General features: G+C 35.0%; 1 protein-coding gene across 1 annotated transcript; it reads left to right on the forward strand.

Moving 5' to 3' along the window:
* The first annotated feature begins 10,459 nt into the window (after positions 1-10,459).
* On the forward strand, positions 10,460-15,025 carry LOC120329549 (isatin hydrolase-like). The gene is made up of 6 exons (XM_039396198.2): positions 10,460-10,830; positions 12,178-12,318; positions 12,806-12,921; positions 13,388-13,517; positions 13,728-13,959; positions 14,239-15,025. Exons 1-6 carry the CDS (start codon positions 10,773-10,775, stop codon positions 14,402-14,404), a joined length of 843 nt encoding a protein of 280 aa, XP_039252132.2. The 5' UTR covers positions 10,460-10,772; the 3' UTR covers positions 14,405-15,025.
* The last annotated feature ends 2,902 nt before the right edge of the window (positions 15,026-17,927 follow it).

Here is a 17,927-nt window from a genome sequence, read left to right on the forward strand (position 1 = left end):
GTGCTGATGAACAGTGGTTGTATAAACAGGGCATGAGAAAATACGTCTGGCCGATTGTAATCAAAAGACATGGAATCAACTTGCGCAATAATCCGCTGTGGGACAGAAACCATAGGTTGTGAATACACTGGCCCCGTAAAACTATCAGAGACAGTTATAGCTGCTGTGCTAATCACAGTAGTAGGTATAATAGTAGGAAAAATAATGTCAACAAAATTAGGTGCACTGTTTGGCAACTGTGAAACATTTGCATTAACAATGGAAAATTGGTTAGAATCAACAACACTGCATGGGGTTGAAGACTGAACTGCATGAACAGCAGACGTTGGGCAATACAATGATTGTAAAACATTAAAAGACGAATTCAAGTAATAATTTATACCTGCATTTTCCAAATTATTTTTGGACGAAAGTGGAACTGAACTAGGTCTCTGACTCACTGCAGTTGAGTGACGCCAATTGCCATCTTTTGTTGAGATGACGGTGTTACAATGCAAAATTGACTTGGAGGTAGAAGAGTTTCTGTCACTTGACAGTTCATCAAGTAGTTGAGCTTGGTGTTCTTTAAACTTTTCTTTAAACTCCGCTAACTCTCTCTCTCTTGTTCTGCTTCAAATCTCAACATTCTTGATTTCTCCAGTCTTCTACAAGATGACGAAGACAATTTAGATTTCGACGAATGAGATATTGATCATCTAGAAAAGTAGCTAATGTTGGCCTCTTTAACGCAAGAGTCCAAATTTTGGCGGTAAATCATGTCACATGATTTCAATTTATCCACAACCTGAGTAAGGTGTAATTTAGCCATATGTTGATCAGGTCCATTATTTGTAATATATTTTTCCAAATAAATTTCCAATTATTCAAATGATCGCATAATTTCTGATAATGTAGAGTAACCTTTTATCGATTTTGTTTATCCAGAATAAATTGTGTACAAATATTATTCGAATTCATAAAAGTTTGTTCATAATGGTAATTCGTCTGACCTAGGTCCTAGCTGACCATCTTTTATTGCTTGACCCAATGAAAATTGTCGAACCTGAACTGTAAGAATGTCGATGTCATCAGATGATTCATCAATTAAAACATTTAAAGCCATTATTGCAATATATTAAAAATGTTCTTCATACGAATATTAGTTTTATTTCAATGTAAAGTTGGAACGTGAATTCCAATCCACTCAACATAGTGGATTCCTATTTGCATCCGTACCCGCCTTGAAGAATTATGCACAATCTCCCAGCTTCTAGTAACTGCACAACCAAAGTAGTAAAGAGGCAACAAGATCATTAGAAAACGAACTGTATTCATCAATCGCCACATATGAGTAAAATGTTGCTACAGCACAGAAACATGAAGACCAACGATAAAACTACGACACGAATGCACTATAAATAAGCAATGAAAGAAGGGTAAAATACCATTCATAATAACAAGCAATAATAGCCAATACTAAATAGGACCTAACCTAGCTAAACTTATCTGGCAGATTTCAAGAAACGCGCACCCCTATGATGAGGTAAATTCAAGGCAAATCTCAATATTAAACGATACTTTCACAATTCCACAGTCCGTATAGAAAAGGGATGGTGAACCTTTTCCAATGAATGGGTCAAAAATTATAATTTTATCGCGGAACAGAAGAGAGTGGGTCACAGATATTTAATTCACGTTTGTATCTATAAAAAAACTTCTGAAACAAATCTTATAAGCTGGTGTTGGTGTAGTTTGGGCTTTACTTATGCAGCACTTCTATCAGGGACTTTTCATGGCACTCGGTTTTATGATATTAGAGTACGAAAACACGCACATGAATTACCGAAATCGTATAGGATGATGCGTTAAATTATTTTACGGTTCTAGTGTTTGGAGGTAATTCCGCTTTGATAGTGTTATAATTTTCGATCAGCTTTCAACCACATTAAGCCACCCTTACACTGCCCCATTGTTTCATCAGATTTCTAGATTTTTATTTCAAGACTGGAAGTTTTTGTTTTCACAACAGCATTGTAGACGAGAAACTAATAAAATGCAAAGTAGCATCTAGTTCTCGTATAACCCCTAAAACAGTCTGCAGATGCACTTCCAAAAAAGACGGGCGTTGCGAGAAATGAACAGATCGATTGCATTGTTATGTCATAAACGATGTCAGGCCCAATAGCTGAATAACGGTACACAGCGGTGCATACATGCGTACAAGATTAGGGGCTTTGAAAATTACCATACCGGCCTGAAATCAACATTTTGAACATGAGCGATCGCAGCCCTTCCTGACTGTCCAATTGACGGTACATTATAATAGTTTAGCTATTGTTAGATTAATTTAAGGCCGGTTTTATCAATTTTTATCACTGATATGTTAGCATTTTTTTTATTTTATTCGTGCCTTCGTGCTTGGCGGGTCACAAATAAAACGCAGTGGGTCACTTTGTGACCCGCGGGTCAGTGGTTCGCCATCCCTGGTATAGAACAAAGAATCAGAAAAGCGTTATCTCGAAACCCGGGGGAAACGTTTCACTCCCTATGTCTTTACTGTGGCGCAATAATGAGTCACTGTCAACAGGAAATTAGGATAATAAAGATAGAACATGATTTGGCTGGGATTGTTAAGATAATAGAGGAATATAAATGGCCAAAAGTATGAGGCATGCGAGGTCAAATCTAACAAGCATGATGTCTCAATTCAGCAGTTGTATGTTTTGATAATTTACAGTTTAGGGGGGAAAGGTTATGATTTACATACTTATCTCAGGGAAGCCACGTCCTCTTGTACAGCTACCAATTCATATCGGATATGGGATTAGTTAGTCAGTCAGTTATTTATTTTCAGATGCATAGACGTAATGTTGTAGGAAGCCGTAACCGACCAGCAGTTAACGTGAACCACCATGCTGCCATGCGGTGGCGAGGAATCCAGCAATCCACCAGCACATTATTATTCAGACTGGATTCGAAGCTGTGAATTCAATCAGGGGTACGATGTAGGATAGGATAGAATTTACATATTTATCCCGGGGAAGAGGAAAGCCGATAAGACGGCTTAATCATATGGCGAACCACGGCCTCTCGTCCGGTTACCAGTCCAGGTCGGGTATGGAATTAATTAGCCAGTTATTTTGTTTTTCGGAAGCATGGACAGTATTCCTAACGCTAAGCACGACACCACCAAGAAGTGGCAATGCAAAGTCGTTTGTTGCGTTTAAGTTAACTGTATTCAACAAGCCCCTCATAATAAGTAGAGATTTCAAAAACTGATCCTTTACTGATTTTCTTGACTTGTTTTATTGTATTTCAGATCCTATGCAGAAACTGATCTACATCCAACAGAGAAATTAAATGGATACAAATTGAGTTTGTGGCATTCATAGCAAGATTTTATCCTCCGCAAATGAGTTGAATATATTCTCCTGTTGAATATAACTCCTGTCACGTTTATATAATCCAGGCGCCTTTTGGGTTAGGCTGGATATATCACATATTGCTTTTGTGGGATTTTTTAATTATCTGGTAATGCAAAATTCCCATAGTGTCAGTGTGAACATGTGGTCAGTTTTTTACTTTAATAAGGTTGGTGTTACATGGTTCCTGTTTGTCATTGTGATCTGCCTATCAAATCTGATTTTTTCAAATTTTACTAAATTTTTTAAACTGCATTATCTCTTAATGAATAATTCCAGGGGTATTGGTCTGTTGGTGCCATTTTTTCAATCTTTTACATTTGATTAGCATTTTGATGTCACAAGAAAGATTAACGTTTTTATGTGGCGTCTGTTTATCAATGTCAACTGCCTATTAAATTTGATTTTGATCTTGAAAATATAGAAATACAGCTTGGGAACCAATTTTTAGATTGACAATATCTAAATGTATGTGCAGTATAGAGTAAAAATTAACTCAAAATGTTAATATCGCTTTAACAAATTAATTGGATGAACTAGTCCATCATGAAAACCTTGAATCTATTATTGTTTTATAAATTTGGAATGGTCACTCAAAATGGCAGTAAATATATATATTTTAATTAATGTACTTACCGAGAACTCCACACTTGTTTTCATCACCCATTTTGTACAATACTGTTTCGATAATTGTCCAGAAAAGGTTCGAAGAATTGCCTCAAGTGAAAATTTTTACTTTTTGAAATTCTACCTCATATTTATTTAAATCAGGGGTCACCAAACTACGGCCCGCGGGCCGGATCCGGCCCGCGACGTCATTTTATCCGGCCCGCGGCGTCATTTTATCCGGTCCGCAATAACATGCAAAAATGGCTAAATTTTTTTCCAAGGAAGATTTTCACGAGCATCGTCGTCCTTGTTTATTTCGTAACATTGGCCAATCGGCAAGATGCAGAAAAGTGACGTAATAATAGGCCTTTCCGCATCCGATCAGACACTTTTGTCACCCTGACAGATTTTCAGTCGTGGTTGTAAACAAAACTTCGTTTTTGCGACTTTGAATGCTACCAGTACGTAACGTTTTCTGCGATACACTTGTACACTCGTGGCGCTTGCTTTCGACAAAACTGTTTGTTTTTCGTGCTAAAATAAACGTCGAATGTGCATTTTGTGCTAACAGTACTGTAATCCCTCGCGTACTGCTCCAATTTCAAAAGCCACACTAACTTTTGTACTGCTTTAATGCGGATATTCATGTAGGTATGTTACAAAAAAATTGAAGTTCATCCGATTTGAATAACAAGAGAGCTATGCTCAAATATATGGACACGTAGCGCCACCCAATGGCAATAATTTTGATGACGTCATAGCGAAAAAAAAAGTAATAGCCTTCTGGAGAAAAATTTTATCTTCAACCACTGAAAATTTCAAAGCAATTGGTCCAGTATTCGAAGAGAAAAGCGACTTTTTAAAAACGTGTCAAAGAACAAGGACAACAAGAACAAGAACAACATAATATTGAAACGATCGTTATGTCCACTACGTGTCCAAAAACTGCTCCAGTGGAAAGATCTGAGTAAAAATAGAAAACAATACCAAGTTTGGAATAAACGGTCAAGAAATAACGGAGATATCGGAATTTTAGTACCGCCCGACAGCCAATTTTTGGACACGTAGTGTCCATAACGATCGTTTCAATATTATGTTGTTGTTGTTCTTCTTGTTCTTGTTCTTTGACACGTTTTTAAAAAGTCGCTTTTCTCTTCGAATACTGGACCAATTGCTTTGAAATTTTCAGTGGTTAAAGATTAATTTTTTCGCTAGAAGGCTATTACTTTTGTTTATTCTTAAATTTTATATGAATCCTATGAGATATGATATTTCATACAAAATTTCGCGGTATTTATTTTTACTCATGGGAACACTGTTTTACACTTATTTCAAGCGGTTTCGCGATCGATTGTTTTGCTCAGTACTACAGCTACTGTAGGTCGGTACTGGTAAGTTGCCATACAGGTACCGTAACGCAGTGAAATTGACTTATTCCTTCCGCGGTATTACTAATGCTGCAATGCAAGTTTTATAGCCTATCGTATGCGGAACGGAATATCAGACCTACAGGTTCGGTACCGGTACTGGTAGCTCAGTACGTAAGTACGATACTGGTACTGGTGCCGGTACCGGTGTCTTACCACAATGAAATTACCGTAACTTATTATTTCACGGTCCTACCAGTGCAGTAATGCAAGCGTTGTAGCACTTGTAGCCTACTATATTTGTTTATTTTGATGAGAGTCTACTGGAAACAACATAAAATTTGAAAGGGAAGAATTGTTCTGTGATCAATTATCTGTCCTAAAGTGTAAACAACATAAAATTTGCAAGGGAAAAACTGTTCGGTGATCAATTACCGTATATGGCCTACAGTGTACAGGTAAGATGCTGGCTGACTGCTAACCGGTACTGGTAGCTCAGTACGTAAGTACGATACTGGTACTGGTGCCGGTACCGGTGTCTTACCACAATGAAATTACCGTAACTTATTCTTTCACGATCCTACCAGTGCAGTAATGCAAGCGTTGTAGCACTTGTAGCCTACTATATTTGTTTATTTTGATGAGAGTCTACTGGAAACAACATAAAATTTGAAAGGGAAGAATTGTTCTGGGATCAATTATCTGTCCTAAAGTGTAAACAACATAAAATTTGCAAGGGAACAACTGTTCTGTGATCAATTACCGTATATGGCCTACAGTGTACAGGTAAGATGCTGCCTGACTGCTAACTCAGTACCGCTTGACACGTTTTTAAAAAGTCGCTTTTCTCTTCGAATACTGGACCAATTGCTTTGAAATTTTTAGTGGTTAAAGATAAAAATTTTCTCCAGAAGGCTATTACTTTTTTTTTCGCTATGACGTCATCAAAATTATGTGACTCTACGTGTCCATATATTTGAGCATAGCTCTCTTGTTTTCATAATGATTGTATTACTTTTTTGATAAGAACTGTACTAAATATGGAAAAATAACACATATCAATCACTAATCTTTCGATGTGCGTCACATCTATGGTATATTGAGATAATTCAGGATTTTATTCTGGCAACGGTCATTGACACCGCCGAAAGATCGTCGCAAATAAACGCTGGAGTTGTGCATGATAGTTTGACAGTGGTTCATTGTGGGTAATGATTAACGATGTTCTGATTGTACAAACTTCATAAAAATTGGTAAGCATCAAGTTAGACAAGAAATACACACGTCCATATAAATTTTATTGGTGTCCATAGACAATATCAATAATTTGCACTACGTATAACTGGAGCGTAATTTTTAAAAGCGTCGAATGTTGGGAAATTTATGCGCTAATGAAAAAATTTAAATACCAGATAATAGTTGATTATTTTATCTAAATTATGTCAAAATTTCATAAAATTCCAAGCTACAGCAGGCAGTCGTTTTTATGAGCGGTATTTCAACACGGCTTAACGGTACTTAGCAGACGTGAAGCGTACATTTTTGCCGCGGATTTTGTAACATTTCTAATTCATGACAGCAACGTTTTGATAACAGCTAAACTCAGGATAGTTGTCTAGATATAGAAATCTTGTTAATTTTTTTTCCTAGGATGTTCTCGATCTATATTCTGCGATATTCCCAAAATTTGTGAATTTATTGTATTGCATTGACAAAAATATTCATCCGGCCCGTTTCAACACAATTTGAGTCATACCCGGCCCGCGGTCAAAAAAGTTTGGTGACCCCTGATTTAAATGGTGTTGTTTTGTTATTAACTAAAGTCAAGAATATTCGAAATGAAAATAATTAATTTATAAAATACACTCGTTTCGAATATTTTTAGTGAGTTTTTTTTAAAGTATTCAATTTTCATTTGTTTCACATTACATATTTTGTTAATTTCAGTCAAAAGATAATCGGAATTACAGTTCCATTACTGAAATTTGCCCACTACATTAAGGCCAATCATTTTGCATGATCAATCAGTCTTTGGAATATTTAAATTTTATGAGACGTTTTCGCACCTCCACTCCCGACAAAGCTTTATACATAAAGCCACCGATGTGCAATATAGAATTAATTGTGGAAATCCCAGTAATTCCATTCCAATTTCACACTGCAAGTATGTAGACCAACCTAAAAAGACATATCTCGTAAAGTACATTACAACAGGTTTTATAATTCATGAGAAGTACATTGCATTTTATATTGAAATAAATTTTTTGTTTGAATTCATTGTGTTTTCATTTGTCATGTGTATGCCTTGCAGTTCAGGCAATGTAGAGGGTTAATGGGGCCGAGGGCACTATGTTTTGGAGAATAAAGTAGCATGTCGTCACGCTAATAACCGAATTGCGTAAGTCATTTTTAGCAGTTTTGAGAAAAACGTAAATAACTTCCTAATGATATTGCTATGCCATTGAGAGTCAATAATTTTCCATGGTTCAATTTTGTGATCGAAACCGGATTTAAGTTAATTTGTATGAAGCAGTCATATGACGTCATAATGGCGCACTGTGACTTAGGCAGAAATTTGTCTATGACTTGGGGTCATACGCATTTTTGCAACTTGACTATATGCACCAGTCCTGAAAATCAAACAATCAAAAAACGAATGTAATTCTTAGTATCTACGATTTCTAACCCCCAAAATAGCTAATCTGTTTCAATTACATTATTTTTTATGTTTACAAATATATATTTCATCACTACAACACGCTCTGCACACCAATCGAAATAAGACTAAGATTAAATATAAAGAATAAAACAGCAATGTACCCTTATATAGTAGCCAACCAAGGTGAATTGGACTCATACAGTGAATAAATATCACAAGTGCACGACCGCCAAAAAGACTTACGCAATTCGGTTATTAGCGTGACGATACGTGTTAACAAGCTTCAGGGCGTATGTATTTTCGGGACATAGGCTCTTTGTATTTTAGAATGAGTAACAGTATATGTGGAAACAGAGCGCGGATTTTCTAATAGTACACAACGTCTTCTTTCGGCTCCCAAAATTCTTTTATGTCATCGATGACGTTTTTCTAAAGTTTCATTTTTTCACCACAGGATTACAAAAACGGGCAATCAAATCAATTTACAAAACGTCTAATGTACAAAAATATACATGCGCGAATAGATCTAGCCGGGAAAGGTTGCCCGGTTGTTGTCGATCACTGATTTGATATATACGTTTTACGATTATAAGCAAATAATTATATTATGTTTGCATGAAATCGAACATAAAAATTATTTTCTTGTCAAATTGAAACGATAATATTGATGGAGGCTAACCAAGGCACCTAAGCGCCCTAGGCTAGGTGAGTAAATCATTTCCAAATTTGTTTTACAACCTCGAACATATTATTTAGTAAAAAATTGACGGATATATATAATTGACGGAATACGATTTTGTAATGCATTTTGCTGATGGTACCTATTTCAAACAGGAGATGAAATAGCCTAATTCCGATATATATTATAGTTATAGTGTTTACGGTAATATAAGGAATTGTGACGATTTCAGCAAAGCTATTAATATTATTTCTCATAGATATAGATAGATATAGATTCCACACACCCTTAACAAATTAACATTTCAAACACCTGTGAAAACATATAAAATTACCTCCATGTAGATCAATTTTGCACACAGTACATGTTTTTCTTACAAACAAATTTATGATTTGATGAGATTTTTGCAAAAATACTTTGTACCATCAAGTTTACGTAGTTTGATACAGCGGAAATTGTAATATTTACATATTTTTTTTTGTCAATGTTAATAACAAAATAAAAACTGTAAGTTTTACGCCCTATAAACACCGTGGAATTTTTACAGTGCAAGGTGGGGGTTTATCGTTGCGACAAAACAAGCTCTCAAAGCCATTGCTGAATAAATTGCCAAATAAATATGAGTTGAAACAAATATTCATTACTGAAGATTTGGAATATTTAAATTTCGAAATTTTTGTTTTAAGCTCTCTTAAACTTAAAAAAGGTCACTGATAATCTGTCACCGGGTAAATTTTTCAGCCGTTAATCAGAAAAATGTAATAGTTCCTTAATGTCTATCCATGTCCTATTATTAGTTTAGAAAATCTGGTGGCTGTTCAGCTGACCTCCTACTTGAAATTTAAGGCGAGTCCAAAGTGAACTATTCTGTGGTGGTTCACAACCGTTCGATAAAACGATTGTTCAAAACTTCAGGAAAATTGGAATATATGTATTTCTAGCAATCACAAGCAAAAGAACCCAACGTAGTAATACCATAACGCAAATCAACCTAAATCCTTCTTTGTTTTGTACCATATACATCAGATTCCACCTAATTTGTTTAGATTAATTTTTTATAGAAACATGGTTTTCATCGAGTATTTTTCAAATGACCTGTCAGTTAAAATTGTTGTAAACAAAGCAATGCAGTCACCGGATCGTTACCACTAGAGATATCTTCGATAAAAATTTTTTTTTTTATACTGAAACACTATTTCGTAACGTCGTTTTATACAGTGGTCTTCGTCAGTACAGATTTTGGATTTATCTGGAACCAGTAATGCCCGTGGCGTTTACGTCAACGTAAAATATATACAACGTTGAGTATTCTTAATTAAGAACGTGATATGTCGATAGAATAAAATAAATATATAAATTTTCAGAATCAATAATAGGCTTCAGGCAGCAGTTTTGTATTAGAAGCAGTGGAGATTCAATGAAAGTCGAGGACATAAAGTCGATTGCTACTCACTAATTACACATCACAGCGGGTATATGTCGAAAGCTGTAAAAATAGGTCGCATTAAGATTATTCGAATTTTTCAAAACAAATTTTTCTTCTAGTTTTACAAGTTATCTTCATTTCGTCGTAAACTGAATTATGCATAATTCGTAAATTATTTGGCTTCTTTTTAGTAGGATTTAGATTATTGCTTTACAAGTATGGTTTGCTGGGAGTTTTAATAGCTATGGGCATTAGAGAAAATGTTATGGCTTCGAGTAGGTTTGAGTTTGACGAAAGGGATGCCAAATGGCTCTTTCAATATGCTAAAGGTTGCCGGCCCGTGCTTTATAAATATATTACAGTTTTTAGGTAGAACATGATACATCCATCACTTAATGTAACTGATGATATGCAAGATAAGTTCAAGATATTTTGTGTATATTCAACAATCAAAGTAAGTTAATTCGGAAATATTCATCAGTTTGGCCTTTTGATAAGAAAATCTCAATATTAACGCATAAAATTATAACATAACAATATTATAACAATATTTTTTTCTATACACAATAGAACGTTTGTTACAGTATTTCAATATTTAAATTGTGCAAGATAGATCAAGAAATCGGTGAAGATGGACATCTATAGATGTATGATTGTTTTCTTCGGCATTTTTGCTATCTGTCATGCAAGTGAGCAATTGTACAATTTTTGGTATAAGAAATAGATATTATAATTGTATTCATGCAGGAATTTTCAAGCGAAGGGGGATTCTGAAATTTAGGTGCTCCCGAAGTATGTGTACTAAATGGCACACAACCTGAAAATAGTTTTGTTCCCGGTTAGGGTTCAGGTTGTGCGTCCTATTAGTACGAATACTTCCGGAACGCCAAAATCTGTAATTGACAAGTTTGACCGGAAGCCGCAAAACGCGAGTTTCTATGAGAACTGATGTTCTGAAAATTGCTTTGTGTGATTCAGAATGTTTTAAGAAATCGAAACTGAATATGCCAGGATTCGTCAGAAACAAGGGCTTCAAATAGAAATTGCGGACTGAATGGATGTTTCCCCGAGCATCGACTTCCTTGTTTACTTCGTAACATTGGCGAAGCAGCATGATGCAAAGAGTGACGTAGTCGCATCCGCTCATCACTTTTCTCGCTCAAACAGATTACCACTCACATTACCTCGTTTTCGCGTTTTTGAAATCTATTTGTTAGTTTTTAGTAAGTGTTTCGGATATTTAAATATATATCAAATAATTCAATGATCACTTTGTCTTCTTAAGAGTTCCAGTTTAATTGCAGTAATCAAAAATTAGTGTATAAATAGCTGCGATAGACCAGGCTAAAATTCGATACCGGTACTTTTACAAAATAGATTGTTGAATGCTATGAATCAAAATGATGGTTTGAAACAAAAATACCCCAACATACATCGCCAACTCGCAAAACCACTCTTTAAATAAGCACCGACAATTTTGCAATGGTAAAGTATAGGACGATTTTTACAAGAGTCAAATGCTGGGGAAAGGCCACAATCACGTCGTTTCTGCTTGACGACATTCGGTGCCATAAAGTTTTGTGCGCTTATTCGGCGCGTGGCAAGTCGCGCCCATTAGTTTTCGTTTTTTCAGACATTCTAAAAGGGGGGAGGGGGTTCGACATTGTTAGAAAATTGCCTATCAATATGTGATAGTATATCAACTTGTCCATGGATAGGATGCGATTTTCATATTTATTCCGGGGAGACAAAAGGACATACTACGGCTCATATAGCGTACCACAGTATCTTGTCTGGTTACCAGTCCAGCTTGGGTATGGAACAAATTAGCCAGTTATTTGTTTCAGACGCATGGACTTGATAATAGAAGATTGCTGGATTACCAGCTGATTAAAATTCACCTATTCAATAAATCCATTTTGACTTTATCGAAAATAAAACCGTGACCTACAAAAATCTATATTCCGATACATTCCCTGGAATTGTAAATTTTCAACCGTAATATTAAAATTATTTTTCAAACATTATTCATGAAGAATGTTGGCCAAGATCAAACTGGGCAAGACTGAGAATTGATACTGCCAATGTTGTGGATCTTACGCATGAAATGAATGAAACTTCGTCATTGTGGCCGACTATTACGGAATATGGATTCAAAATGATGGATATATTCAAAGGTTTACTTTAGTTTATGATGTTTGTTGGATCAATAGTTCATGTACCGGCAAATTAGTATTTATTAGTGGCGTATATATGTATTTGCGGATAAACTCCAGATATATATTTATATTTACTCCACATAAGATTCAGATATTTATTTCCGTCGTACATAACATATTGTACAATTAAACAATAACAGTAATACAATATTTCGACCGCAATGGAACGTTTATTTTCAAGAAAATATCATTTTCTTATCGTGTATCGTTTACACGGTATGATAATTTCGTTACCCCAACATTTAGATCATTTTTTAAATATTTCAGTAAACCTATATATCAGACAAAATTATTATTTGATAAATTAAGCAAATGAAACGTTTTGATTATTGACATACGCCGATATCCCGTCCGTTCAGTTGATTAAAGTCCATGTGCCCCATAGTTCATATTACTTATACCCATTCTTGTATTGTGAATTGATTTATTTTTTTTCATTTTATAGGAATTCTCACAAATGGACCGTTTAAGTTCTTTCTTTATTCAAATTATTTCACAACAAATTCGTTAACGGGCACTCATGCAGATGCACCACTTCAATTCAATGAATTGGGAAAATCGGTAAAATATTCATATAAGTTTATTCACTTTTTTTTTAATTTAGGAGCGGCAGGTGTGTCGAGTATTTATGTAGAGATTATCTTCAACAATTCAATTTGAAAAACCTCTAAAGTAGATAATTGTAGTTAGTGCAATTAGCTAATCGGCTTATTACAATAAAATTCCGTATCATTGTATCGGAATTTTCTTGGGAAATAAACTGTATTGGACACTAAGATGGTGGTAAGGTTACGACATCGAAAATTTAGCAATAGTGATAAGCTTTAGGAATTGTGAAAATGCCCTACAAATATTTTGACACAACGTAGAATACAATCCTGTGTGTAAAATTCAAGTAAAATACCCCGATCTGGGCTTGACATGTCTACATAATATAAAGCACTTTTTTCATTTGTTTGCAAAAATAAGAATTTGTTGGAGTCTTGCATTTTCCCACCCCAACACTTGATTACCCTTTTTATATCAGGCAAAAGATTTTGAAATGAAAGAGATGATCGCCCCAGGCGTGGTGATTGATTTAGTCAAGGATGGCGATCCTGTGCCGAGAACATCATTTATCTCAAAAGCAGATATAAAAGCATGGGAGAGAAAGCATGGTGTGATTTTCCATCCTATAGTGTAAATTCATGACGTAGACTCCATTTAACTCAGTCCTATACGATATATATATATATGCTTTGTTTTTAGCATATATGTTCATCTATCCCGCAAATATTTTCAATTACATGTCGAGAGTTTTATTTGTCAATTTCTCGCGACGAGGTAATTTTGATGCCAATATATATTTATCATTAACAATTCTGCAGGACGAATTCGCTCTGGAACAATTGTTTTATTCCGCACGGGGTACGGTCAATACTACTGGAGCGATAGAGATGCTTATCTCGGAACAAAGTTTCGTGGTCTAGACGCTCGGTATGTTCTTCAGACTCCGGGTATTGATCCAGAAGCAGCGAAATGGCTACTTGAAGAGAGATGTATTGCTGCTGTGGGGATTGATAATTACACTGTTGATAACGGACAAGATCACGGATTTCAGTAAGATTGTTTTTAATAAGCTTCAAATTAGATCTAGAAGAGATATTATCATATAAAACCTAAATTTTATAGACAGTTTTGCAGAACGAATTCAAATAGGAAATGTTTGTAATTAAGAAGTGTTTGATTTGATAGAAATACGACTTGTTGTAAAAATTTAAACCTAGTATCAGTGTATTTAGAACAGACAATAATGAACACAGATTTTGATACCTTTTATTTGGGGGTTGTTGTATATAGATTTCAGGAGGTTAAGCTACATTTTTGTTTCAATTACAGCACACATAAAGTCTTCGCTGATGCTAACGTTGCTGTTTATGAAGACCTGGCGAATTTAGAAAAATTACTGGATAAACCAAAGGGATTTTATGTTTTTGCAATGCCATTGAAGATTAAAAATGGTGTTGGATCACCTGCAAGAATTATTGCATTTTTGCAAAACTAAGTTGAAAATCATAGGAAATGAGTCGGATATTTCTGAACATTGAGGTTTCCAAAATATCCAAAATTATTCACATTCCATGCTGAAAGCTAGAATTATATTATGATGCTTAGTATTTGTGAAATATATATACCCAGTAAAAAAATGTTTAATTGTATGCTGTAAATGTAATTATTCAATGAAAGAAATTGTAGTAATTTTGCAATTATGGCAATTTGCACCCAAGGTTGGGAATATCCTAAGTTAGTTGACTTGACGGCAATCACATCAATCCTAACAAAAATATTTATGTCAATCGAATCCCAATTAACTAATTTAGTTATATTATCCAATTTAAAGGCCCTCTATATTTTTTTCTTTGCAGCCCAAATTCTTTCTACTTGTTTCCCATTCCCACATGAATAAAGTTGGTTCGAACAATCATCGACTCTGCGCAGCGTTTTTGAGGAGAGATTTGATTTAAATTGAGCAAGTTTGTTGCTCGGTTCAGAATTTATCGGAAAAACTTGTAAACATGATGAGATGATTTAATGCCACGTGGGATTAGTGTAGTGTTATTTGGGCTAAGTGTTTAGATCAGTTTTCTCAACCTTAGAGTCGCATGCTCTCAACTATACTTCCCGAAGCTATCATTATCCTTTAATAAAAGTTAATTAATTTCAGTGAAAATTATTATTTGAAAACGGGAATACCCATGTTTAAAAGAAACCGTTAATGATAAAGATGAAGTGCTTTGCAATCATTGCGCGGCTAAATTCAAATTATTTCGTATCAATAACGTCAATTTTGTTTCTATTTTTCGAACTGAAACCGATATTTAGACAGAGAATATGCGCACCAACTCTCGATGACAGTCGGGATGGCTTTAAGTGTAGGTCTATGCAGTGAAATCGGAAAATGTAAAATTAAAAATCACAGCTAAAGGCCTTTTCGGAGAAGTCCCGCTTTGAAGTCACGAAAATATGGTAATCCTATACATAAGCGACATGCCTAGGTGTCTAGACTCCTCCGAGTCGATCATGTTCGCTGATGACACTGATTTGATTCTTTTTGAGACAAGAGAGCTACGCCCAAATATATGGACATCTGTTTGTTCGCAGTACAGTACGGTTTACCGTACCGTCAGATCACAGTCTACAAATATATTCACACCAAGCGAAGCAGTACAGCAGGACACAAATTGGCGTCCGATGTCCGCAGAACGTTTAATGACGTCATAGCAAACAAAAACAAATCTCACAGAGCAGAAATATTTAAAATGAATAAAAGTAATAGCCTTCTGGGGAAAGATTTTTTTAAAATGATGGAGACAAATAATAATAACAACAAAATTTTGAAACGATCGTTATGTCCACTACATGTCCAAAAAATATGGAACGACTATTCACAGTTGCAAACAAAGACTTGGCCAACGTTCATAGCTGGATGTTGGTTTATAAATTGTTCTTCAATGCCAATAAGACTAAATTTGTTTTATTCCATCAGAGCAGACATAGGAATGAGAGTTGCTTAAACCCTTTATTGCTCGATGGCAAAGAAATCGAAAGAGTGAGTGAAATATTCTTAGGAGTTGTCTTCAATGAAAATTTTTCATGGAAATCAAAACTTGTTCATGTTATTAGTAAAACCAAAAGAAACTTGGCATGCAGTCGCTGCCAAGTATCCCAGTGTGTCAATCAACCAGCTCTTCTAGCAAGGTTTCAATCATTGTTACTAAGTCACATTCGATACTGTTGCTCAGTCTGGCTCCACGGGAACAAAACATTCATCTCAAAATTGTAATTTTCATTACATTTTGTATAAAGTATTTGTAAGAATTTTTTAAGATTTTTTTTTGGTAAAAGAAGATCTGTAGACCATTACTTCAAATCGCTAAATATACTTAAGGGGGAGGATGTGATGAAATTTGAACTTGAAGTATTATCATTAGCTCACAACTTCCATAATGATACCCGTCTAAACTGCTTTGACGACCTACTTCAAAAATATCTCCAACCAATAAAGTAATTCTGATTTGTTCATACCTTTCATAAGTAAAGCTGTGAGTCAGCATTCCTTGTCTTTTACTGGACCAAAACTTAGGAATTCCCTTCCCTTCAATTTGAAGACCTTGAAGTCCAACAAATCTTTTCAAAAACAAGTCAAGTCTCATTTAGTTCCTAAATATTAAAAATTACTGTTTGGAACTGATATTTCTCCTTTTTGTATTAAATTAACCACAACGTATTGATGAAGATAATTTTGAAGCAAATACCGTAAATATCAAATTTCAAGACAAATAAACTTTTGGTGATGGTCGATGACAGAAAGTTGGGGCACTTCACACTTGCACATGGTTGTTTTCACGAGAATGTTGGACAGCTATAATGATACTGTTCCTATAACTCTAGTTACTGTGATTAGCCGTACAGTTGAGCCACTCTGCATCCATTTTTATCACTTTTGTTTTAATCCTAGTCTCGTACTAAAACACTGGTAATGGGGCATGCATGGCTATGTTTGTTTTATCACAAGGTGACTGACAAACCTAGATGGTATTTTCTTTGATTAGCTGTGCACATTTAAATTTCTTCATGCGCATGTCCTCAACTATTTTCCTGATGTCTCAAATGAAGAAACGAGAATATCGGACAGAGACCTAAGACTTATCGATCGAAAATTAGGGGATCCCCCAAAACAGCGCTCTTATTCCATAGTGACACTTTGCGTTCCATCACTAATTACTTAATAACTCGCTAATTATACGACATAATTCGCCCAAAATCAATAGGCTTCTGGTACGACATATGATGAATGCACATGCAAAGTCTGGAGCAGATTCAATCTCGTTTTCGTGAGATATCGCGTGCATCTAACAGACAAACAGACAAAAACCTATCAACATAGTTACCGATTAAAATCGATAAGTAAAAACCTAATAAAAAAAATTAAACAAAGACTCTGATAAATCCTTCATATTATTTCGAAGTGATCCTGCCAACAATTGTTAATTTCATAACTTTGTCTGGAGTCAGTGTCAAGAAATGGAAAAACCCCTTACTTACACCCTTTGTAACCCAAAATTCCCATATTCTATTGTCCTACCCTATTAATTTAATTAACTTATACTGTTATCGGTAACTTCAAGTAGCCTACTTATTACCATCTGGACTATAATGTGGTAGTATTTGACTCTAATTTGGGGAATACAAGGTGATGCGTCAAACAAGGTGTCTGTGGTGGAAAGTGTGGATAAAGACCAGTGGGATGACTGAACAACGTTTTGTGGTTCCACTGCAATCTAGTTTATCAATAAATGTTGCACTTTAAACTGGAAATGATAATCCGTTTTGTGCGGTATTTTATTACATATATTTCATATGGAGTATACATTTAAAATCACCATTTTATATGTATTATACATGTATCTAACTTCACGAAAATGTTTCAATTTACCTGTAAAAAATATGGAAAGTATCACTCAGCTATTTTGACTCAAGTTTGTAAATAGTGTGTGGCTCATCGTGCTAAGTGTTAGGAATACGAT

The sequence above is a fragment of the Styela clava genome, chromosome 12, assembly GCF_964204865.1.
Source record: "Styela clava chromosome 12, kaStyClav1.hap1.2, whole genome shotgun sequence".
In the NCBI taxonomy this organism is placed as follows: Eukaryota; Metazoa; Chordata; class Ascidiacea; order Stolidobranchia; family Styelidae; genus Styela; species Styela clava.